We start from the raw sequence: 25,737 nt of genomic DNA, 5'->3' as shown, positions 1-25,737 counted from the left end.
CCCCCAAGCCCACACCCTGTCCCGCCTCGTCCCACCTCTGCTCCACCCCCAAACCCATCCCCACTCCACCTCTTCCCCCAAGCCCACACCCTGTCCTGCCTCATCCCATTTCTACTCCACCCCCGAACCCCACCCCACCTCTTCCCCCAAGGCCCCACCACTGCCCCCCTCTTCCTGACCCCACTCCTTCCCCACCCTACCTCTTCCCCACCTCTTTCTGCCCCCACACCTGAGCATACCCCATCCCCACTTCTCCCAGCGCCTCCTGCACGCTGCTTGGAACAGTTGTTCCGTGGTGTGCAGGAAGCACTGGGAGGGAGGGGGAGGAGTTGGTCGGCAGGGACCACCAGTGGGCAGAGAGCTTGGCTGACGGTGGGTGCTAAGCACCCACTGATTTTTTTCCATGGGTGCTCCAGCCCGGGGTGCTCCACCCTTGGAGCACCCATGGAGTCGGCGCCTCTGAAAACTGGGACTATTCAACTTAGAAAAGAGACGACTAAGGGGGGATATGAAAGAGGTCTATAAAATCATGACTGGTGTGGGGAAAGTGAATAAGGAAGTGTTGTTTACCCCTTCACATAACATAAGAACCAGGGGTCACCAAATGAAATTAATAGGCAGCAGGTTTAAAATAAAACAAACAAACTTCTTCACATGCTACACAGTCAACCTGTGGAACTCATTGCCAGGGAATGTTGTGAAGGCCAAAAGTATAACTGGGTTCAAAAAAGAATTAGATAAGTTCACGGAGAATAGATCTATCAATGGCTATTAGCCAGCATGGTCAGGGATGCAACCCCATGCTCTGGGTGTCCCTAAACTTCTGACTACCAGAAGCTGGGACTGGATCATCGGGGATGAATCACTCGATAATTGCCTTGTTCTGTTCATTCCCTCTGAAGCATCAGGCACTGGCCAGTACTGGAAGACAGAATTCTAGGCTAGATGGACCATTGGTCTGACCCACTATGGCAATTCTCAGGTTCTTATGTTCTGTGTGCAAAACTAAGGATTTTAAGGAAGATATATGAAATAAATATAGGGTATAATAAAAGGAAAAAAATGCATTATTTAGATTATTTTGGTACACTTGCCCTTTTTAGGTACTTTCCGCATTGTTAGTCTAGTGCCTGAAAGTTTAGTTAATATTTAATTGTCATAATCTCTGTATTACCCTTAGTAGACCTCAATCTCCCTCTTCAGGAGCTAGCCAGGTGTCATGATTACAGGCGAGCCATGCCTTAGACCCCTTTTAGTCCTTCTTGAGAGCACCCCTTTGGGGACAGATTTCATTACTTCCACACCTCTAGTCCTACCACTCAGACTAGATCTCTGGACTGCAGTCCCCATTTACCAACTGTATTAACGTGACAGGCCCAACACTGTTTGGCACCTATAAGCCCTTTTCCTCACAGGACCTGTGTGCGGCAAGCTAATTAAAGCTGGTTCTGACAGATGGTTTAAACTCCCTCATAGATTTCGGCAACAACGTCAACAACACCACCTGTTCATTAAACTCTTTCTGGAACACTCCCCACTAGCATCAACTTCCTGGACATCACAGTCAGCTTCAACAATAGAATCCTACAGACAACCATATGCAAGAAACCCAGAATATCGCCACTCCTCCCTTCACAGATCCAGTAACTACCCCAAATATACCAAGAAATCTATTATCAACATCCAGGCATTCAGGTACCATATAATATGCTCTGAGGAGAAAGTCCAGGATATACACCTTAACACACTTAAAACCACCTTCACCAAACAAAGACACTCCATTAGAGAAGTAAATCGCATATTGGAATGGGCCATCCAAATACCCCAAAATAACCTGCTTCAATACAGAAATAAAATCACCTCCGACTGCAGACCCCTAGTTGTTACTAACCACCCCACACTGGAACCCATACAGGGTATCAACAAACAACTACAATCCATATTTGATGGGGACCCCCATCTTGAAAGAAATATTTCCTGAACCCCCACTTCTGGCCTTCAGACAACCCCTCCCCCCTGCCTCTCCAAGCTCATCATCAGAAGCAAACTCCCCACATATCAGGACACACCAACTCAAAGCAGCACCAGACTGCCAGAACAACAGATGCAAAAGCTGCAGACATATCTCCACTGCTACAACGATCAACAACGTCCCCCACAATTCACCTTTCAAGATCCATGGATCCTACACATGCCTATCACAACATGTGGAATACCTCATTCTGTGCACTAAATGCCCCACTAACAACTATGTAGGTTAACCCAGACAATCACTGTGCTCTCAAATGAACGCCCTATCATTGGTAGGTGAACACTTTTCACAAAGCAGTCACTCTATATACCTGTCAGTCCTCATCCTCAAAGGAAACCTGCACAACACCTTCAAAAGATGAACCTGGGAGCTTAAATTCATTATTCTGCTAGACTAAAAATCATGGCCTGAAGAGAGACACTAGATTTATGGTTTATTACAACAACAACCTGTAACCCATTACCCCCCTCTTTTTGTTCTAAGACTGCAGAGATGTTAATGGGCCACTCTACCTTGAATGGTCCCTTACAATATGTGCTAACTACTTATGCTAAACAACAACCTTACTCTTTCCTTGCAAGCTTAGTGAGTTCCATTCAGCCCGGTTACCTCCATCTCTGGGTTGGGAGAGAAACCCTACTTTCTGCATCTCCTTCTTGGTGTGTCTGTCTCCATCTCTCCTTAGGGAGCTGCTGACAGCCCACTTGACCCCTGCTTCTTCCCTAGCAGGGCCGGCTCAAGCTTTTTTGCAGCCCCAAGCAGCGAAGGAAGAAAAAAAAAAAAAAAAAAAAAAAAGCCACGATCAGCGGCACTTCGGCTGCAGCTCAACCGGGCCGCTTCATTCCTCAGCGGCAATTCGGTGGCGAGTCCTTCGCTCCGAGAGGGACTGAGGGACCTGCCGCCAAATTGCTGCAGAAGACCCGGACGTGCCGCCCCTTCCCACTGGCCGCCCCAAGCACCTGCTTCATTCGCTGGTGCCTGGAGCCGGCCCTGTTCCCTAGGCCAGCATCTTTAAAGTTTTAGCAACATCTTTGATCCTAGGTTTGGCCTAGGAACAGTAAACCTTGCCAGCCTAGTTCGAGTCAGACTGGGGATATTCCCCAATTAATAGCTTCTCCAAGGACCCTGGTTTTCTCTGGATGGTACCTTGTAGAATCATAGAATTGTAGGACTGGAAGGGACCTCAAGAGGTCATCTAGTCCAGTCCCCTGCACTCATGGCAGGACAAGTGTTATCTAGACCATCCTTGAAGGTGTTTGTCTAACTTGCTCTTAAAAATCTCCAATGATGGAGTTTCTATAACCTCCCCAGGCAATTTATTCCAGTGCTTAACCACCCTGACCATAGGCGCCAGCTTCCTCTCCACCCAACCCCTTCCCCTCCACCCCCCCCCCCCCCCCCCCGCCCCCCCCCCCATCCCACTTCTTCCCGCCTTTGCTCTGCCCCCACCCCAACGTCCCCACCCCCGCCCTTCCCACCTCTTACCACCCAGTTCTGCCCCATACCCTGAGCGTGCCCCACCCCTGCTCCTTCCCCCCAGAGCTTCCTGCACACCGCGAAAGAGCTGATTGCAGCAGGTGGTAGACACTGGGAGGGAGGGGGTAACTAGCTGCCAGTGGGTGCTATGCACCCATTAATTTGTTTTTCCTCATGGGTGCTCCAGCCCAGGAGCACCCACGGAGTCAGTGCCTATGACCCTGACAGTTAGCAAGTTTTTCCTAATGTCCAACCTAAACCACTCTTGCTGCAATTGAAGCCCATTGCTTCTTGTCCTATCCTCAGAGGTTAAGGAGAACATTTTTTCTCCCTCCTCCTTGTAACACCCTTTTATGTACTTGAAAACTGTTATGTCCCCTCTCAGTCTTCTCTTCTCCAGCCAAAAGAACCCCAACATTTTCAATCTTCCCTCATAGGTCATGTTTTCTAGACCCTTAATCATTTTTGTTGCTCTTCTCTGGACTTTCTCCAATTTGTCCACATCTTTCCTGTAATGTGGTGCCCAGAACTGGACACAGTACTCCAGTTGAGGCCTAATCAGTGCAGAGTAGAGCAGAAGAAAGAGTGGCAAAGGGGGTGGGGGGTAATTGGGGCCTATATAAGAAAAAAGCCCCAAATAGCGGGACTGTCCCTATAAGAATTGGGACATCTGGTCACTCTAATATGCCCTTCCAGCTTGACTGTGAACTACTGATAACTACTGTCTGGAACAGTTTTTCAACCAGTTATGCACCCACCTTATAGCAGCTCCATCTAGGTTGCATTTCCCTAGTTTGTTTATGAGAAGGTCATGAAACCAGTATCAAAAGCCTTACTAAAGTCAAGATATACCACATCTATTGTTTTCCCCTATCCACAAGCTTGTTACCCTGTCAAATAAAGCTATTAGGTTGGTTTGATACGATTTGGTTTTCACAAATCCATTCTGTTACTTATCACCTTATTATCTTCTAGGTGTTTGCAAACTGATTGCTTAATTATTTGCTCTATTATCTTTCCGGGTACTGAAATTAAGCTGATTGGTCTATAATTCCCTGTGTTGTCCTTATTTCCCTTTTTATAGATGAGCATTATATTTGCCCTTTTCCAGTCCTCTAGAATCTTTCCCATTTTCCATGACTTTTCGAAGATAATCACTAATGGCTCAGATATCTCCTCAGTCAGCTCCTTGAGTATTCTAGCGATGCATTTCATCAGGCCCTGGTGACTTGAAGACATCTAACTTGTCTAAGTAATTTTTAAATTTGTTCTTTCCCTATTTTAGCCTCTGCTCCTACCTCATTTTCACTGGCATTCACTAAGTTAGATATCCAATCACTACTAACTTTTTTGGTGAAAATTTAAACAAAGTCATTAGCATTTCTGCCATTTCCACATTTTCTACTGTTGTTCCCCTCCCCCATTGAGTAACAAGCCTACCCTGTCCTTAGTCTTCCTCTTGCTTCTAATGTATTTATAGAATGTTTTCTCTAGTTTAATCTAGTTTTGTGCCTTGGCCTTTCTAATTTTGTCCCTACATTCTTGTGTTATTTGTTTATATGCATCCTTTGTAATTTGACCTAGTCTCCACTTTTTGTAGGTCTCTTATGAGTTTCAGAGCATTGCAGAGCTCCTGGTTAAGCCAGTGAGGTCTTTTCCCATACTTCCTATCTTTCGTACACAGTGGGATAGTTTGCTCTTGTGCCCTTAATAATGTCTCTTATGTTTGCCATTGTTTGGTTTCCTGTTGGTCCGTCTCCCCCACACACACACACAGCTTCCTTTGATTTAACTCAATGCAGCCATGAGGGATAATATTACACAGGTAAATTGAGGTGCACATGATATTTATAAAAAAAAGAATATACATAACTCCCTCATTCTCCACACCATATAAATAAAATTTCCGGAATCCCCTGCCCTTCCAAAAAGAAAAAAAAATCATTGATGTATATTTTAAAACTGCAGCTTCATGAACAAGTTAAGAGGGAAAAAATCAAAAATCATTATAAATCGGCTTTATAATGTCCAATTATGCTCAGTTTTGAATAAGCAAATTAAATACACACAAATTTTTTAGATAAAATCTGCCAACCATCATCCTGAACTTTTTTATAGACCAAATCTGTGTCAAATGTTCCAAGCTGAGAAGAGCTGTGGTGAAAAAGGAAACCCAGTCCTCCCCTCCAGCAGGAAAATCTGGAGGAGAGGGTTAAAGAGGAGGGAATAGCCACAGAGTTCAGAGATTTCTCCCAGATCGTTCCATCAGGCTGGTAGGATCTGCCTCTTTGCAGCCAGGCTATGGAACCTGCCCACAACCCTGTGAACCCCTGCGATGCTAATGAATCCCAGGGGATTAGTAGGAGGCTTGAGCCATCCATAAGATGGCCTTGTATCTCTGTGCTGGTTCTGTGACTAACACCAGCCTCTCCCATCTCCAGCTACTTATATGACTCCTCTCCCTCTCAAAAGAGGATCCTCAGATAGGATGTATCATTCTCTGTGATGAATCTTTGCAAGGCTGGTAGAAGGGCACAACATCCTCACAGACTCATCCACTGTCTGTCCACTCCTCTCCCCAGACCACCACCCATTGGCTTGATCTATAAAACCACAGAGCACCCTTTGCAGGGTCCAGTGATGCTATTTTCCATTCAGAACAGGATGGGTGTGATTTGCATATGGAAGGGAACAATGAATTACTACTAGGGGTTTATCTACACAAAGTTGCAGTTGTCATCTTAAGGTGATTTTAAGCCAGTGCAAAAGGTAAGTTTAAACTTGTAAACTGAACCCAGCTTCTCCAATTGAAATAAGAAGGTCCAAACAACTTTTTACAATGGTTTACTTAAATTAGTTTAATTAAACTGATCCAAGTTTGTGGGTAAACAAGGCATGAGTTAACTGATGGTATGCTAGATAAATGATACCTACAACCTATCAGCAGAAAAAAAAGCACCAGATCTGAGATAAAAGTTCTGCTGTTCATAGAGATGAGTAGTACACACTAGGTAGTTGATCTCAAACTGTATCTCATCAAAGCAAACAGACATATACTGCAGAATTTCTTAAACTGTAAGGCTGGCCTTACTAGGGAATCTGTTACCTCTCCCAGAATTTTCAGAGAAAAGCTTACAAATGTAACTGTTTATCTTACATAATTTAATTTGTAACACAGCAAAATAAGATTTTATGTAATGTCCTTAATGACTGCAAACAAGGGAAGAAACAGTGGCAAAGCTATACAGTTTCTTGGGGTTTTTTTTGGGGGGGGGGGGAGAAACTATATGACTACACACTTGCTGGGGCCAGGTGGAGTGACTCTGATGGAGGAGCTAGAACCATCCAGAATCTGGGGTGTGTAGTCACAATATGTGTTCAGTAGCCATTCTGAATCTATATAGGAAGCTTTCAGTATGGCCAAACTATGTGGCAGGACACACCCATGGTCACCATCTGAAGGTTGAGCCAACTGCAGCTCAGTGAGGAGGAGGCTATGAACTGGAGTATGTAGGAGCCAGCCTGTTGGAAGCAGCTGAACCAAAGGGGGATAAAAGGCGTCTACTGTGAGGTCTGTGTCTCAAAGAGTGCTATCCATTTGAATCCGTTCCCTCCTTCTCACTAGGGCCAACTAAAGCTGGTGTGCCAGTGCAGGCTCCTGAACTCACTAGGTTTCAAACTCACTCTGAGAATAAGCCACACAAAGACAGGGCCAATGAGTCAGTATAACACTACAGTCATCTAATATCCACGGTCAGTGTGGCCTTGGCCCCAAACTGCTCACTCCCCCCACAATGACAAAGATCACCATGGTTCAGAGATGAACTACAGTAGATGAAATGCACAGGTAGAAAGTTAGAACAGTGGTGCAAATAAATAAATAAATCTGAATCCATCTGTCAGTAGCACAAACAACTCTTACATGATTATACCAATGCAGTTAAACAAGCCTTCTCTCCACCACAATCAATGCAGCAGAATCATGGCCAGCAGAGCTATTTCACCTAATAAATTGGCTTATCAACTCAGATAGCATAGTCTTGATTCTGATGTCTGGGCTAACAAATGTGAAGATTGTCAGCATGCTTCACTGATAAGGAACTGAATATGTATGGAACTAACTGAAAGAAAATTCTACCCCTCACTAGATCACATTATCCACATCACCCTTGAGAGAGTTTGGCCCCATCACATATGCCAAAGTTCAAGAAGCTCTGAAAAAATATTTGATCCACAACCTGTGAAATGGATCCATTCCCCTCCCTGGAAAATCCATTTCCCCTCTGGGGAAAGCCAGTCAAGAACAAGTATGCCCATTACTAATTACTCCTGGGGTAATTCTGTGCCACTGCACATGCACAGAATTCATTTCCTCCACAGATTTCTTTGCTTCCCTGCAGAAAAATGACTTTCTGATGAAGAAGGAAAGGGAAGCCACAACAGCAGCCATATGACCCTATCTAGCTGTATGTTTTGAGTGCCCAGGACAGGTAAATCACTGTGGGGCAGGAGGTGGGACTGAGAAAGACCCATCTGGTGGCTCCTACCCTACACCCGGCTCAGCTGCTAGTCCCGGCTGGGCAGGATGGGACTGCCTCTTCCTCTGCACGGCATCTGGGGCTGGGTCAGACCCCCACCCCAGATTTCTCCCCAGGCTCCAGGAAGCTCTGCAAACTCCCCTGCCCTGCTTCCTACAACCATTGCTCCTCAGCTGCAGGGGGAAGGATCACTGTATGGGGAGCTGCTCCCCCATCCACCCAATCCATCCAGATCCCATCATAGCCAGCCCCTCCCGCTGAGCCTCACCCCCCACACACTCCCAGAACCCCCCTGCTGGGCCCCACTCCCCCTGCACCTGGACCACCCTGATGAGCCACCCACACCCAGATCCCCACCCCACCAAGCCCCAACCAGCTGCACCTGGATCCCCACCCCCACTGAGTCCCACTCCCCCAGCATCTGGACTCCCCCACATCCAGACCCCCCGGCTGAGTTCTATTCCCCCCACACCCAGACCCCACACCCATGAATCCCAACCACCTTATCAATCATAGAAGATTAGGGTTGGAAGAGACCTCAGGAGGTCATCTAGCCCAACCCCCTGCTCAAAGCAGGACCAACACCAACTAAATCATCCCAGCCAGGGCTTTGTCAAGCCGGGCCTTAAAAACCTCTAAGGATGGAGATTCCACCACCTCCCTAGGTAACTCATTCCAGTGCTTCACCACCCTCCTAGTGAAATAATGTTTTCTAATATCCAACCTAGACCTCCTCCACTGCAACTTGAGACCATTGCTCCTTGTTCTGTCATCTTCCACCACTGAGAACAGCCGAGCTCCATCCTCTTTGGGACCCCCTCCCCCAGGTAGTTGAAGGCTGCTATCAAATCCCCCCCCAAACACACACACTCTTCTCTTCTGCAGACTAAATAACTCCAGTTCCCTCAGCCTCTCCTCATAAGTCATGTGCCCCAGCCCTCTGATCATTTTCATTGCCCTCCACTGCACTCGCTCCAATTTGTCCACATCCTTTCTGTAGTGGGGGGCCCAAAACTGGACGCAATACTTCAGATGTGGCCTCACCAGTGCTGAATAGAGAGGAATAATCACTTCCCTTCACCTTTACCTGGACCCCTTGCAGAGTCCCATTACTGTTGCACCCAGACCCCCCCACACACACACACAAGCCCCTGTGCATCCAGATCCCCCAACACACACCCAGATCCCACACTGAGCCATCTGCACCCAGATTGCCCCACACAGAACCCTCTCAACCCACCCCTGGATCCCCCCACACTACACCCCTCCACACTTGGATCCTGCCAGGCTGAACCTGCCTGCTCACACCTTGTGCACCTGGCACGGAGGGACAGGGCCCTCGGATGTTTCTGGTGCAGGCCCAACCCTTGCGCTGTGTCACGATTGGGTGCAACCTTACTACTGAGTCCATGTCCTCGCGGGGAGCTGCAGAGTGATCTCCCACCTCTGTGCAGCCAGTGGCCTGTACTCCCCAGTACCATGCTGGAACTTCCACATTTGTTTGACAAATAAAATTTGCAGAATTTTAAAATATTGAGTGCCGATTTTTTATTTTTTTGGCACAGAATGCCCTCAGGAGTAACTAATGGAGATATGCAGCTCTGATGGAGGAACTGGCTATCTACCAAACTCCTTGAAAACTGCCATAGTTGCCCAATTTTCAAGAATTCATCACCCAACCTTGAAGACCTATCTAACTACCATCTTATCTCAAAGCTCCTATTCCTGGGTAAAATAACTGAGAAAGAAGTAGCCATCAAGCACCAACAATATAGGACATCAGCCTATATCTTGGATGCCTCAACAAGGGCACAGCTACTGAGACAGTTCTAGTAGCACTAAAAGACAACCTTCTGGCCTGTGTCCAGAGCCATAAGATCTCCATGATCATACTGCTGGAATTTTATGCAGTTATTGACACAGTGGACCAAAAAGTATTGATTTCACGTGAGAAGATGTCCCAGCACTACAAGCTACAATTGTTCCTCTGTAGTAGAGCTGAGAGCGGTGATGAATAACTGCTCCTTCTCTCCAAAGGCCTTCACCTGCAGGGTCCCACATGCTACCCCTTCTTCTCTACAGTATCCACATGAGACCACTGGCAAAGGCAGCAAGATACTACAGGCTCAGCTGTCAATAGTATGCTGATGTATTCTGAAATGATGCAACTACCATCACTACTAAAATGTTGGAATTCCTACAAGAAATCAGCTCTTGGATGATGAGCTGAAGCTGTACCCAGGCAAGTAATGCTGGTTGAAAAAGAGAAATTCTTTGAAGAGCTACCCAAGATGTTGTCTGCCCCTTCCATTGAAGGTATACAGCCTCCTTTTATCAAAGCGGTGTAACGTCTCGGGGTTCTGTTTGACTAAGGTTGGGTAACTAGGTAGCATGAGTATCTAAAAATGCCTCCTTTCACATCCAGCTTGCTAGGAAACTTCACCCCTTCCTTCCAGTCAAGGACCTGGCCACAGTGATCCATCTACCTGTTACACTTAAGTCACAGCCTTCCACACTGGCAGTGGAGAAGGAAGAGTGGTGGGTTTGCTTTGCCCCAGAGAAAGGCCTGTAGAGCAAGACCCAAAACTTCATAATTTTTGTGTGTGTGTAAAACTGTAGCACAAGTTTGGCCGCTACATTAACATAATTATCTCATCTAACTGCACTAGATTATAAAAAGGATTTTTAGACCAAAGTTCATGTTTGTCCAGTCAAAACCTGGCATTCTCTGATTCTTTATTACTGATGTCAGAAATGCTGAAGTAGAAAATGAAGGTTATTCAAAATATTTACACATTTAAAAAAATAATAATGAGCCCCACATCATTGCATGCCCTTCTGATATTTTTGGTTTGTGTCTACCAGTTAAACCCTCTGTCACATATTTAAAGGTCACTGTCCATATTCAGGCCTTGGTAGGCTAGTGACAGCTGGGATCCATTCCCCTTTAAAGCAAACTAACATCTGCTAATCTAATATTATCAATTAAATTATAAAATATATCATCTGCGAATGTACTGTTAATGTATTTTTAACATTATCCATAAAGAAAAAATTACTGGAGCTGTTTGTTTACTTTGTGTAGAAAACTGAAGTCAAATACCAAAACCATTCACACTAACAACCTCTTCACATATTAAAGGAAAAACTAACATAAATACACCACCTACTGTTACAAGTCTTCCCACAAGTCACAGGTATTAAAGAAAAAAGAAAAAAACATTATACATCTTTCTTTAAAAAGACCTGTTACTGTTAAATTTTCTTGTAGGGCTCAATCTACATATGGGTATTTAAGGTAATGAGGGTGCTCACGTCAGTATTGATTTGTGGATCTGGTCCCTAGGTTTATATTACAGCTACAGTTTCACAGGGTTTAATCTTAAAGATTACAAAGTAATTCCACACAATAGACACGTAATCCAGCAAATATTTAAGCATTTGCATAACTTTACCATGGGAAGTTAACAACATGCTTACATGTTTGTAGGATCAGCTTCCATTCAAGTGACCTGAAACAAATGACAAACCCTCTACATCCTGAAATTACATTCAACACAGTGCTATCTGCAATATCTGTACACAGCTGTTCTGTCAGACAGGAAGGATGATTCAGTGATTAGGGCACTAGCCTGGAACTCAAGGGAGTGGGGTTCAATTACCTGCTCTGTATTACAGACTTCCTGTGTGACCTTGGACTAGTCCCTTTGTCTCTCAGCTCTTTGTGACTCAGTCTCCTATCTGTAAAATGGAAATAGTCTAACTTCCCTACCACACAGGGGTGTTGTGAGGATAAGTACATTCAATAGAGGGAGGTACTCAGATATTATGATAATAGGAAGTCATAAGTACTTAAAAGAGTTAGTGATTCAGTGCAGCAGAGACATATACAGGTAGAAATAGTTTTAGATACTACATCTGCTCCAAGCCCCCAGACCATTTGTGTTGATTTTCAAATCACATTTTCCTATTTAAAAAAATGTCTTCCCCTCCTTTTTTGTTGTTTGAAAGACCTGCACAGACAAAGGAAGCTGACAAAGGCCCCAGACTGCAATCTAATCTGCAGATGCACCCTTGCACCTATGCCAAAGCCTCAGTTACTTCACTGGGGGTCTTGCTGGGTGAATCAGATTGCAATGTTGCCAACTCTCATGATTTTATTACAAGTCTTGTGAAATTTAGTATTTTTCCTTAAAGCCCAATTCCTGGGAAGACACCAATTGCATGAAAATAAGTTTTTAGCTCTCATGCCTGTAGAGAAAAATCTGAATAGATAACCCCATGCTATTCTAAAGCCTCAAGAAACAGAAGGCAAATGAACTGTATTTAAAAATCTAATTTTTAAGCCTGATTTTTTTTTTGGAGTCTGATTCATGAATGCCAATATTAGGACTGGGACTTAACTGAGTATACATATCATTACTTGTATTACAACAGCACCTAGAGCAGTGGTTCCCAAACTTTAACAACCTGTGAATCCCTTTCACTAAAATGTCAAGTCTTGCAAACCCCCTCCTAAAAATGAATGTTTCCAGGGATTTTCTCCTTTACCTGAGTATAAATTATAAAAGCAGTGATCTTGGAAATATAAAATTTGTTTTTATGACATGCTTATTACATGCTATTTATTATTATTTATCATTACAATATTTTTATTACATTATGAAAATGGCAACACTCTTCCAAGATCTCACTTTAGTAGCTTGTATCACTTTGAATAAGTCTGTTATAAGACAAGGCTCCTATGTTTCATCAAGGAGTATCAGATGTGAAACAGCATGAAGATATTTAAGAAGCCAACTCAAATTGTTCCTCCTACACAAGCATTCAGGTCTTGAGCAGTCCAGGCAAACAAGGCACATTACAACAAAGCTTAAACTTGTTCTTCATAATAATTTTAAATACTAGCTGCCTATTTAATTTTAAAAACAGCAAAAAATATCCACCTCCCTTTCCATTTCTTATAAGGAGTCTTGAAGTTTAAACCTCCTCAGTGTGATAGATATGCTTTCTTTGATCTGCTTAGCTCTTGGAAGTCCAGGGGCTCCAGGCTGCTGGCCCCCTGCTGTCCAGGGTCCCTAGGGACAGCTCTGTCTGCCATTAGGGAATTTTTTCCTCCCGAGAACCTCCTGTAACATTTTGCGAACCCCAGTTTGGGAACCACTGACCTAGAGACTTTGACAGAATCGGTGGATCCACTGTGCTAGGAACTGTACAAACTCCTAGTAAGGGATTCCATACCACAAAGAGCTTACAGTGTGAATAGAAAAGAATTATCTCCATTTTATAGATGGGGAAACTAAGGCCCAAAGAGTAAGTGACTTACTCAGTGTCACACAGCAAGGCTGTGGCAGAGCTAGAAATTGAACTTGAATATGAGTCCCAGTCCAATGTCTTTATCACAAGACTTTTCTTATTCTGTATTCAGAAAGGAAACTATTCAGTATAATCATTTAAGGTAGACTAAAGAAATATGAATTGTTACCAGGGAGAAGTTAATTTTTAAAATTATCACCACCACCAAAATATATCCTAGCACCACTGAAAATGTTCAGTCAGTTGTGTCCAAAAGACTGTAGCCTCATCCTGAGAGGTGGGGACCATCCGCAAGTCCCTTAGAACTCAGTCAAAGCCACAGGTGCTCAGTAGCTCTCAGGATCAGCTCCTATGTGAAAAGTCTCATCTTATTAAAATAATTGGCTTTGCATGACTTACCTATTAGTGGCATTTTATTAAAATCTAATGTATTGAGCTCCCAAACTGTATAAATCAAGATCACCTACAGATATGACAGACAAAACTGTTTCTAATGCCTGTCTTGGCTTGTCTCTTGAAAGAAAAGAAAATGTAATTGATAACAAAATGCCACATTACAAATCCTTAGAAAGCAAATATATACAAATGGGTAAAGTTATGTAATAATATATTAGCAGTTACTACCATGTATCTAAACTGTATATGATCTTAATTATTTTAATTTGTTAGCTATTACATAGCAAATAAGTACAATATCACATGGATAACTTACAGCACAAACATTTACAAAGGATTCAGTTGAAATCTGCAGGAGACCAATGTAAAATTGATAGTCTCAAATATAAAAATTCAGTATCATTTATCCAAAACATTTTAAATTAATTTCTATTATAATTACTGTATATCCCATTACCTTTGAAAATAAGAGCACCCTCAATGCATTATCCTTTCATTTATTTGAATTCCCAAGGGAAAGTTTACTAAATAATACATATGCATATCAAGGCAATTTCAATTGACTAATTTTTGATAGCTGTAATCTATATTACAGAGAGCATCAGAAACCTACAGAAAACTCGAAGGCACACTTTATTAATTCCACTTGAGGAGACAGCAAAAACCTAAAATGACAATCAAGAGTTGCCTGTGTAGTAGTAATTTGTGACCACAGTAATTATTGTTTGGGTGTGGGTCACAGACTGCAGCCACCAGTAAACCCACATAACAGAAAAACTGCAACAATGCTTACTTACCCAGTAGAGAGCCTATAAAGATGACAATTTGCACAGTGGTAGTGAAATGTCTGTAGGTTTGCTCCTCACTGTACTCCCCATTTTCCAAGGGTCCGATCCCATTGTAGCTTCTATTGTTCCACACAATTTGTGTATTAGACACATTCCTAATTTCTAAAGCTCTGGTGACATCCTGATAGAGGGCATGGTCACTTTCATTTCTTGAAATCCAGCTTCCATTGTACCCCATGGTGAGTGTTCTTTCTTCCTTCTCCCTACCTAATAATCACACATGATTGAACCAATGCTTTCCACTGAACAGAGCGTACAGGCAAAAGAACTGCTTTTGTGAATAAAGCCAAGTTGATTGTACCCAGCAAAGTCTTCACTGAATTTGTGTCCTGGAAAGCAGGTTTGACTTGTCATGTCTCTACCTCATGAATCATTATACTCAGGAAAGGAAAGAAGGGGGAAAAACATGACTCTGCCCTGCTATTACTTTTCCCATATTTCTTGTTTCTCCATGTCACAGTGTTTCCTCAGCATGTTTTACCGCAACTAACATGAATGAGAAAAATCCAGTCCACACCATACATCACCCTCCCAGCAGATCATAATAAAAACAACGTATTGTACATTAAAATAGGATTGGAAAACTTACAGAAAAATCAACTATGTTATTTCCCCCTGTTCTCAGTCTTTGCTTAGCCTTTTCAAAAAAAGGGAGGAAAAGCATCTCTTTTTCAGTGCCAAGTCCCCTACAACTGTCCTAACGCACTATATCCACTTTTTTTACTGTGAAAAATGAATTAATTTTGCATATATGTTCTTGCTCACTTGATAGTAAGAAGACACTTAAATTCCATTCAGAGGAAAGTAAATGAATGCTCAATGGCTTCCACAAAACACCAGCTGGTTCCCATGAAATATAATTTTTAAATCCTAAAACAGATACCACTCCAGTCTTCAATGAACCAAAAAAAACCACCATAATCCTATGTGACCTTCTGTGAGTGTACCCCCAGATCAAGCACAATTCTCTTTAAAAATTGTAATACATGACGGAGCATCCAAGCAATAGAATCAACATGCATTTCATCTATCTGTATTCTTAACGCTCCACAGATTGCAGAAAACCTTCAAGTCTTCAGAGCTTTCAGCAAGTCTGCTTGCAGCACTGGCTGCTAGACTGCTTGCTGCTGTGTTCATAGAGATCCTAAAGAAGAGAGATTAGATCACATGACCCTCAGCTGAAGGCTTTGGTTTTTGATGGCAGCCATCTTGCTTGTGGAGCTGTCAGCTCAACGTGCCTGAGAAAGACAGAGGAAAATCAGAAGTTTATTTTCTGAAGGGGGAAAGTTTCTGCCAATATCTAAAACAATTCTAATATTAGGAGGGAGGGGGGAAGTATTTTATTGTCAGCTTCTGCTGGTAATTTTTATTTTGTTCAAAATTAGGAGTTTCCAAATTTATATTCGTGCAAACCAGTCCTGCAATGTCTAGGGTCAAATTTCCAAAAACCTCTCTGAAGCTGCATGAACATATCATCTGTTCATGCAGAGTAGGTAGCTTTTAACTGGCTGATTTAGGTGTTTGGACATGCAAATTCTGTTGTTTCATTGCACAAATAACGGTGCGTGCAAATTATAGGCAGTTGGGATAAAGTAATTTTGCAAATTTGTCTCTTAGATTGGGTGAAATTTTTGCTTCCTAGCATATTAAAATCAATCTGAGTAATATCTTTTTGAAATATATATACTTTAAGGTTCCCAGTAAATTTACAAATGTTAACTTATTCAGATATATAGTTACATTTTTAAATATGTTACATTAATGTGGGCAGGTAAAGGGTTTCTCAGCTACTGGCAATCAATTATTTCTTGTTGTAAAGATTGGTGAATTGAGTTATTACACCTACGTGTCCCTGTTGTGAATAGGGAACATAGCCAACAGACAGCAGGTTGCACAGGGACCATCTCAGCCTCTGTGATCATGATTTCCTATGACAGCTATGTTCCACTGGAAAATTTAAACTGTCAACCTCAAAAGTGAACTCGTGTGTAGGAAAGATAACTTTCACAGTAATTGGTCAGCAAATCAGGAACTCCATCCCTGAAAGAATGGGGATGATGATGAACTTTAACTCCTTCAAAGAAAAATGCAACTCTCTTTATTCTAGCCTTCTCATAACACCAGATTTTTAAAAATATGATACAAAATAAACAAAGTCTGCTTATTCTTTAATCTTAACCTAAACTTTATCTCTGGCGATTATGCATTATAATAGTCTTTAATTACATAATCACACTGTATTTCTAAAGTCACACACGGATAAATTATGTTAGAAGAATATTAAGGTTACAGAGTTAAGCACTCAAAAGTTAGTAAATGCCAGAGTTAGTTACCCAACAACCTTATTTCAGCCCACTTGTATGGATGTGTGACGGGGTGGACTGGCCCCGCACTGGGACTGAGAGGGTTAACCCTTCCCTGCTGGCAGAAGAAGCCACGCCCCTGAGGCTTTGCTGGGCATGCTCGAACCAGGAGTAAAGTATAAAAGCCTGCAGAGCTGCTCAGTCAGGGCTGGTTGCTGAGGAAGGAGGACACCCAGCAGAGGCTCTAGCCCAGGAGCAGTTGCGACCTTTACCGGAGAGAGCTGAGGAGCCAGGGACTGGGACCGGAGGCCGGCAGCTGTTGGAACCCCAGGGAGCACTGGGTGCTGAAGAACCTGGAGACCCTGATGCCACAGGGACTGCTACGTTTGGAGAACGGGTAGGAAGTGACCCAGGGAAGGGAGTGGTATCTCCCACCACTCTGAGGGCAGCGTGTTGTGGTAGGATTCCCTGCTGACCTGTGGCGGATCACGTCGTCACTGATAGGACCCTGGGTTGGAGCCCAGTAAAGGTGGGTGGGCCCAGGCTCCCCTACCGGGGGTCTCTAATTCCTCCCCCCCTTTTGGTGATGACATAGTTTACCGACCCCTCTTTTACCTCAAGGAGATAGATGAACTCCGGCCGCTGGGCCGCACTATCCTATGAGGGGAAGAGAGTTTAGAGAGACTGCGGCCATTGGGCCACGCTGCTTTAGGAGCGCACTATATGGACTCCGGCCACTAGGCCCTGCTATCCCACCAGGGGAAGAAGATTTAGAGGAACTCCAGCCATTGGGCCATACAGCCCTGACTACTGGGGAAGGTAGTAGAACTGACGTAGATGCAAGGAGGCGGGGTTAACCTCGCCCTCCCTTGAATCGAAGGGGTTGACGAGGTACAAAACCCTCCACAAGTGGTGGAGAATGTGGGCATCGACCAGGGCCTGCTAGAAGGACCCACATGTACAAGCTCCTAAAATGGCTGCTGGAAAACAGGCTATACAACAGCAACAACAGCAGACGCAGCTGTTACAGCAACTGGCTGCACAGCAGCAACTGCAGGTGGCAAAGCAACAAGAATCCCAGCAACAGCTGGTTCGCGAGTTAGCCGCCCAGCAGCAAGTAAGTCAAGATCGACTCTTTCAACAGGTGGCGACCTTGTTGAAGATGGCAGCCAGTCCTCCCCCCAACCCAGCCGGAGGAGGGCCAGGGGTGGGCTGCGGGGGAATACCGGTGCGGCTGACGAAGATGAGGACGACCCTGAGGCCTTCCTAGTAACTTTTGAATGGGTAGCTACAGCCACTCAGTTGCCCCTCGAACATTGGGCCACTATTCTCGCCCCGTATTTAACGGGCCCCACGCAGGCCGCTTACCGCAATCTTGACCCACAGGAGGCGCTGCAATATGAGAAGGTTAAGGCCGCCATCCTAGACCAGATGGGCATCAGTCCGGAGACGTACCGGCAGAGGCTGCGTTGAGAGAAATATCCGCCAGGAGTCCGGCCACGGGCAGTAGCCCAGAAGGTCCGAGACCTCTGTTGGAGGTGGCTAGAGCCGGATTGCCATACTAGTTGCCGGGTAGCTGAGGCTGTGGCGTTGGAGCAGTTCCTCCGGATCCTGCCCATCGGGGGGAAGGAGTGGGTGCAGCGACACTGGCCGAAGACCCTCACAGAGGCTACGTCCCTCGCCAAAGACTACATGGCGGCGGAGCCGGAAGAGCGAGCGGGTCTTAAGACAAGGACTTCAGGAGGGGGAGACCGACCTCCAGAAGGGATGGTGCATATGATCGGCGAAGGAGGTCCCCCGTTTGCCCGCCTGACAGTCGGGGTTGCCAACAAACCCCAAGGCCCGGGGCCCCTCGGGGGCGCACCTGTCCCGGGACCAAGAGTATCCATCTGGGGAGTTAAGCCTACCGCAAGGCACCCTACCCACGGAGGGGAATTGCGATAGATGCTACCAGTGTGGACAAAGGGGGCACTTCAGGAGAGAGTGCCCCTACATGGACTATAATTATGGACAAGTCCTGACGGCGGACCAACGAGCCTGGAAGGACCTGCCGATGAAGATGGTGATCCCGGTGCAAGTGGAGGGAACCCCAACCTTAGCACTGGTGGACTCTGGGTGCAGCCAAACAGTCATTCACACGGGACTGGTAGAGGACTCCCTTCCCACCGGGGCCCCGATACAGTTACAATGTATACATGGAGACATGAAGTCTTACCCCACCGTCTGGGTGCAACTGGAGGTCGCCCAACAGGAGTCGCATTGCTTCGTGGGAGTGGCTCCTAGATTAGCGTACCCCATGGTGTTGGGCTGCGACTGGCCGGGTTTTGCCAGTCTTATATGGGAGTGGAGTTGACAGCCTGAGAAGAGGAAGAGAGCCCGCTATGGGAGACAGGGTTTGTTGGGCCAACCCGGGCCACACGACCCCTTGGAGGGGACATTGAGAGGGCCCGAAGTAACCAAGGAGAGCCAGGCCTCGACTGACGGGAAGAAACGAGGTGGCTGGATGTTGATGGAGATTTTTTGGAGGAACAGAGAGGGGACTCCAGCCTTAGTTGAGCCTGGGAACAAGCGGTCAGCCAGGACGGAGAGGTCCATCCTCGGCAATATCGGCCCCAAGGCCCCCATTTTGAGATCCACAAAGACTTACTTTATCAAGTGGCCCAGGAGCCAGAGACCCGAGCCAAGGTGTACCAATTGTTGGTCCCCCGAAGGTTCTGAAGAGGGCTGCTCCACCTAGCCCACGCGGTCCCCTGGGCGGGTCTTTTGGGGCGAGAAAAGAATAGCCCAATGGTTTTTCTGACCAGGCATATACCAAGAGGTCCAGGATTACTGTACCTCTTGCCCAGAGTGCCAGAAGGCCAGCCCAAAGGGGGTACCCAGGGCCCCTTTGGTGCCTTTACCAGTGATTGGCACTCCTTTTGAATGGATTGGTCTCGACCTGGTGGGGCCCCTGGAGAAGTAGCTCAGGACATAGATACATCCTGGTCGTAGTAGACTATGCGACTAGGTATCCTGAGGCAGTACCCTTACGAACAACTACGGCCCCGTTATCGCCAATGAGCTATTACAGGTATTTTCCCAGGTGGGGCTACCACAAGAGATATTGACAGACCAGGGGACTAATGTAACCTCCAAGCTGATGGCAGAGTTCTGCAGACTACTGAACATCTGGGCCCTTAAGACCTCTGTCTACCATCCCCAGACGGATGGATTGGTAGAATGCTTTAATGGGACCCTGAAGGCGATGCTGCAGAAATTCATGGGGGACGACCCCCGCCAGTGGGACAAGTATCTGCCAGCACTCCTCTTTGCCGTACGCGAGGTGCCACAAGCTTCCACCAGGTTCTCCTCATTTGAGCTCCTCTATGGGAGACAACCCCGGGGGATTTTGGACCTCTTGAAAGACATCTGCAGGAGCAAGAGATCCGGGTCAAAAGTTCGGTCCAGTATATTCTCCATTTCAGGGAACAGCTTCGGGAACTGGGCACCCGAGACAGGGAGAACCTGTTACAAGCACAATGCAACCAGGAGATCCAGTACAATCGAGGGATGAAAATGAGGAACTTCGAACCGGGAGACCGAGTTCTGTTACTGTCCTCCTCCGAGTCTAAATTATTAGCCATGTAACCCTTCTGCCCATCTAAGTTGGCAGCAACAAGGGCCAGGTTCTGTATCTAGGGGTTCCGTTTCAATAATGCAATGCAAAACGGGCTCGAGCCCCCACCCAGTGACCTGGGACAATTACATACCACCCCCTGGGCACCTCTAAGAGGCAATACTTCCCCTCTCGCAAGCACAGAGTCTGAGTGTAGCAGAAAATGTTTAATAACATGAGGTAAACGACATCAGCATTAAATTGGAAAAACACCACAAACAGGATTCATAACACAAACCATGAGCAAAAGACCCACCCCAGCAAATTGGGCTGTGTCCTTTCCCTTTGGTTCTTGAATCCAGCAACCCAAAAATCACCCAAAGTCTCTGTCCCTGGTCAGTGCAGCCCCAGAGTAAAAGGGGGGCACACAGGGTGTTAAGGAGCACCTTACGTGATCCGAGGCCGGCCGGCTGTCTCTCCGTGGGGTTCCGCAGCAGCCTTCACCACGAGCCAGTCCACTTCCTGCCGTCCCACAAACTGCTCTGCTCTACGAGCTGCTCCGCTCCGCTCACCGACCTGTGAGCCGCTCCAGCCATCCCCGCAAACTGCTCCGCTCGCCGTTCCTTGGGCTGCTCCAACCGTCCCCACAAGGCTCCGCGCCGCTCGCTGCTCCTCCAGCCGTCCCCACAAACTGTTCCGCCAGTCGCTTAGCAATATAGCTTCAGGCTCCCCCACTATTTAACACAGCACTCAGTGATCTCAGCTCTTAATAACTTTAGCTCTTTGTGATTTCAGCTCTTAGTGATTTCAGCTCGTAGTAGGGGAGCCCCAGTGCTGGTGCACCATTGGTCCAAAGTGAATTCAGCTCAGCAGCCTGTAACTAGACTCCTAATGGAATCAAAGTTAGCTCTGACATTCAACAGTGGAGAGAGGTGATGCAATTGGTGTTTCAAGCTCTCAAAGGGGGCCCATACCATCAGGTACAAATACCTGTCCCCATCCTCTCTCAATTCACTGGGTTGTGGAACCCATGTCCCTTGTCTAGCGAGTGCTACTTAGGTGATGGTGAGACACTCTGTCATAAAACAGTTTCATTGTCCTTGATTCACATAATCAGGGTAAAAACACTTTATTCCTCCTGCCCCAATAACAGAGAAACTGGGGATCCCACCCCATCCAAAGTAACCACGATCAGTTGCTGTTCTCATGCCAGGCGGGTGGGTGTGCCTATGCAAACAAGATCAGCCCCTGGAGTTCTTTTCCACACTTGCCATAATTCACCACCAGATGTCAGAGTAGAGCTCATCCTGACTCTGCTTACAGCCAAGTGGCAGGGGCCATTCGAGGTGGTTCGGCAGGTGGAGCCCATTGATTACGAGAGCCGGTTGTCAATGGGACACCCAAGTATACCACGTAAACCTGCTGAAGGTGCGGAAGGACCGCGAGGGTTTTATGATTGCCCCATACTCCCCAGAACCCGAACTTGGGCCCTTAGCTGGCAAGTACGAGGAGCCAGGCATGGTAGCCATTGGTCGAGAGCTCAACCCTATGCAGCAAGATATGGCAGGTAGTAGCTGCGTTCCCCACAGTACTGTCTGCTCTGCCGGGAAAAATGACACATTGCCACTATCCCTGGCCAAAAAGTGAGAAAGAACCACCGCCCGCTCCCTAAGAAAATGTCCATGAGAAGTCTGAATGGAAAAGCTCAGACCTGCAGATGGAAGCAGGACCAAAGAATTCTGAGGGGAGACTGCTGGGCGAGGAAAGTGGACGGTGGAAGCATGTGACTAAGAGAACCAGGCAGAGGAAAAGACAGGCTAGTGAAGGAGAAATAGAGCTCAGGAACAGGTTTGCAGAGTTGGAAAATGAAAAAGAGGCACAGCAGGTGGTCGCTGAAGGTGAGAGGGCAAGGAAGAAGAGAAGAGCAGCTAGTCCTATAGGAAGAGGGGAAGAGTCAATGGAGATATCAACACCAAACATGAGCCCCAGGAGGATACAGGATGGGTTGCAGAGGATTGCAAGGGTGAATAGGAATCGAGAGGACTAGCAGCCAGAGGGAACACGGAATAGACTGGAGAATCGCACCGTCACCACGAAAAGGCAGGTCTACGTGATTGGAGACTCCTTACTGAGAAGAATAGACAGGCCTGTAACCAGAGCTGATCCAGAGAACAGAAGGGTGTGCTGTCTGCCGGGTGCTAAGATACGGGATGTGGACCTGAGGCTGAAGAGGATTCTAAAGGGAGCGGGGAAGAATCCACTGATTGTCCTTCATGTGGGAACGAATGATACGGCTAGATTCTCGCTGGAACTTATCAAGGGAGACTATGCCAGGCTGGGGAAGACGCTTAAGGAAATCGAGGCTCAGGTGATCTTCAGTGGGATTCTGCTTGTTCCTAGAGAAGGGCAACAAAGGTATGACAAGATTATGACAATCAACAGATGGCTCAGGCAGTAATCCTATAAGGAGGGCTTTGGGATGTATGGCCAATGGGAATCATTCATGGACAGAAGACTGTTCTCTCGGGATGGACTTCACCTGAGTAGGGAGGGAAATAGACTTCTAGGATGGAGGCTGGCACAACTGATTAAGAGAGCTTTAAACTAGGAATTGGGGGGAGATGGTTGGGAGATGTCCAGGTAACCTCCATGCCAGATTTTAATATTGAGAGGGAAGAAAACGAAGTAAGAAAGGACACAGCCATGGGTAGGAGAATGGACATATGGAGGAAGGGTAGTGTAGATACCATTCTAATGGGTGATACTGATGGTAGAATGTCTGGGCCTAATCGGGTAAAGAATGTGAGCGAAGCTAAACAGCAAAAATTAAGATGTTTGTACACCAATGCAAGGAGCCTAGGTAACAAAATGGAGAAACTAGAGTTACTGGTGCACGACGTGAAACCGGATATTATAGGGATAATAGAAACCTGGTGGAATAGTAGTCATGACTGGAGTACAGGTATTGAAGGGTATGTGCTGTTTAGGAAAGACAGAAATAAAGACAACGGTTGTATAGCAATGATGAGGTAGACTGTAAAGAAATAAGAAGAGATGGAATGGATAAGACAGAGTCTGTCTGGGCAAAAATCACATTGGGGAAGAAAGCTACTAGAGCTTCCCCTGAGATAGTGCTTGGGGTGTGCTACAGATTGCCGGGATCCGATTTGGATATGGATGGAGACCTTTTTAATGTTTTTAATGAAGTAAATACTAATAGGAATTGTGTGATCATGGGAGACTTTAATTTCCCAGATATAGACTGGAGGACAAGTGCCAGTAATAATAATAGGGCTCAGATTTTCCTAGATGCGATAACTGATGGATTCCTTCACCAAGTAGTTGCTGAACCAACAAGAGGGGATGCCATTTTAGATTTGGTTTTGGTGAGTAGTGAGGACCTCGTAGAAGAAATGGTTGTAGGGGACAACCTTGGTTCGAGCGATCATGAGCTAATTCAGTTTAAAGTAAATGGAAGGATAAACAAAAATAGATCTGTGACTAGGGTTTTTAATTTCAAAAGGACTAACTTTAAAAAATTAAGGAAATTAGGGAAGTGGATTGGACTGAAGAACTTGGGGATCTAAAGGTGGAGGAGGCCTGGAATTACTTCAAGTCAAAGTTGCAGAAATTATCAGAAGCCTGCATCCCAAAAAAGGGGAAAAAATTCATAGGCAGGAGTTGTAGACCAACTGGATGAGCAAGCATCTCAGAGAGGTGATTAAGAAAAAGCAGAAAGCCTACAAGGAGTGAAAGATGGGAGTGATCAGCAAGGAAAGCTACCTTATTGAGGTCAGATGTAGGGATAAAGTGAGAAAGGCCAAAAGCCATGTACAGTTGGACCTTGCAAAGGGAATTAAAACCAATAGTGAAAGGTTCTATAGCCATATAAATAAGAAGAAAACAAAGAAAGAAGAAGTGGGACCGCTAAACACTGAGGATGGAGTGGCGGTTAAGGATAATCTAGGCATGGCCCAATATCTAAACAAATACTTTGCCTCAGTCTTTAATGAGGAGCTTAGGGATAATGGTAGGATGACAAATGGGAATGAGGATATGGAGGTAGATATTACCACATCCGAGGTAGAAGCCAAACTCAAACAGCTTAATGGGACTAAATCGGGGGGCCCAGATAATCTTCATCCAAGAATATTAAAGGAACTGGCACATGAAATTGCAAGCCCATTAAGCAAGAATTTTGAATGAATCTGTAAACTCAGGGGTTGTACCATATGACTGGAGAATCGCTAACATAGTTCCTATCTTTAAGAAAAAAGTGATCCGAGCAACTACAGGCCTGTTAGTTTGACATCTGTAGTATGCAAGGTCTTGGAAAAAATTTTGAAGGAGAAAGTAGCAAAGGACATTGAGGTTGATGGTAATTGGGACAAAATACAATATAGTTTTACAAAAGGTAGATCGTGCCAAACCAACCTGATCTCCTTCTTTGAGAAGGTAACAGATTTTTTTAGACAAAGGAAATGCAGTGGATCTAATTTACCTCGATTTCAGTAAGGCATTTGATGCGGTTCCACATGGGGAATTATTAGCTAAATTGGAAAAGATGGGGATCAATATGAAAATTGAAAGGTGGATAAGGAACTGGCTAAAGGGGAGACTACAGTGAGTCATACTGAAAGGTGAACTGTCAGGCTGGAGGGAGGTTACTAGTGGAGTTCCTCAGGGATCGGTTTTGGGACCAATCTTATTTAATCTTTTTATTACTGACCTTGGCACAAAAAGTGGGAATGTGCTAATAAAGTTTGCAGATGACACAAAGCTGGGAGGTATTGCCAATACAGAGAAGGACCGGGATATCCTACAGGAAGATCTGGATGACCTTGTAATCTGGAGTAATAGTAATAAGATGAAATTTAATAGTGAAAAGTGCAAGGTCATGCATTTAGGGATTAATAACAAGAATTATTGTTATAAACTGGGGACGCATCAGTTGGAAGTAACAGAGGAGGAGAAGGACCTTGGAGTAGGTTGATCACAGGATGACTATGAGCCGCCAATGTGATATGGCCGTGAAAAAAGCTAATGCGGTCTTGGGATGCATCAGGTGAGGTATTTCCAGTACAGATAAGGAGGTGTTACCATTATACAAGGCACTGGTGAGACCTCATCTGGAATACTGTGTGCAGTTCTGGCCTCCCATGTTTAAGAAGGATGAATTCAAACTGGAACAGGTACAGAGAAGGGCTACTAGGATGATCCGAGGAATGGAAAA

At 45.4% G+C, this 25,737-nt stretch overlaps 1 protein-coding gene across 1 annotated transcript in view; it reads right to left on the bottom strand.

Annotated features, from left to right (window-relative positions):
- Window positions 1–14,784, bottom strand: part of GPR176 (G protein-coupled receptor 176) — a 79,559-nt gene extending 64,775 nt beyond the window's left edge. Inside the window, exon 1 of the mRNA XM_024195605.1 lies at window positions 14,556–14,784. Within this exon, the coding sequence (XP_024051373.1) occupies window positions 14,556–14,784 (229 nt within the window). The remainder of the gene's footprint in view (window positions 1–14,555) is intronic.
- Window positions 14,785–25,737: the final 10,953 nt, after the last annotated feature.

Source organism: Terrapene carolina, unplaced genomic scaffold, assembly GCF_002925995.2.
Source record: "Terrapene carolina triunguis isolate 2854851 unplaced genomic scaffold, T_m_triunguis-2.0 Scaffold96, whole genome shotgun sequence".
In the NCBI taxonomy this organism is placed as follows: domain Eukaryota; kingdom Metazoa; phylum Chordata; order Testudines; family Emydidae; genus Terrapene; species Terrapene triunguis.
The sequence above is the reverse complement of the archived record's forward strand: the minus strand, read 5'-3'. Positions and strand labels throughout refer to the sequence as shown.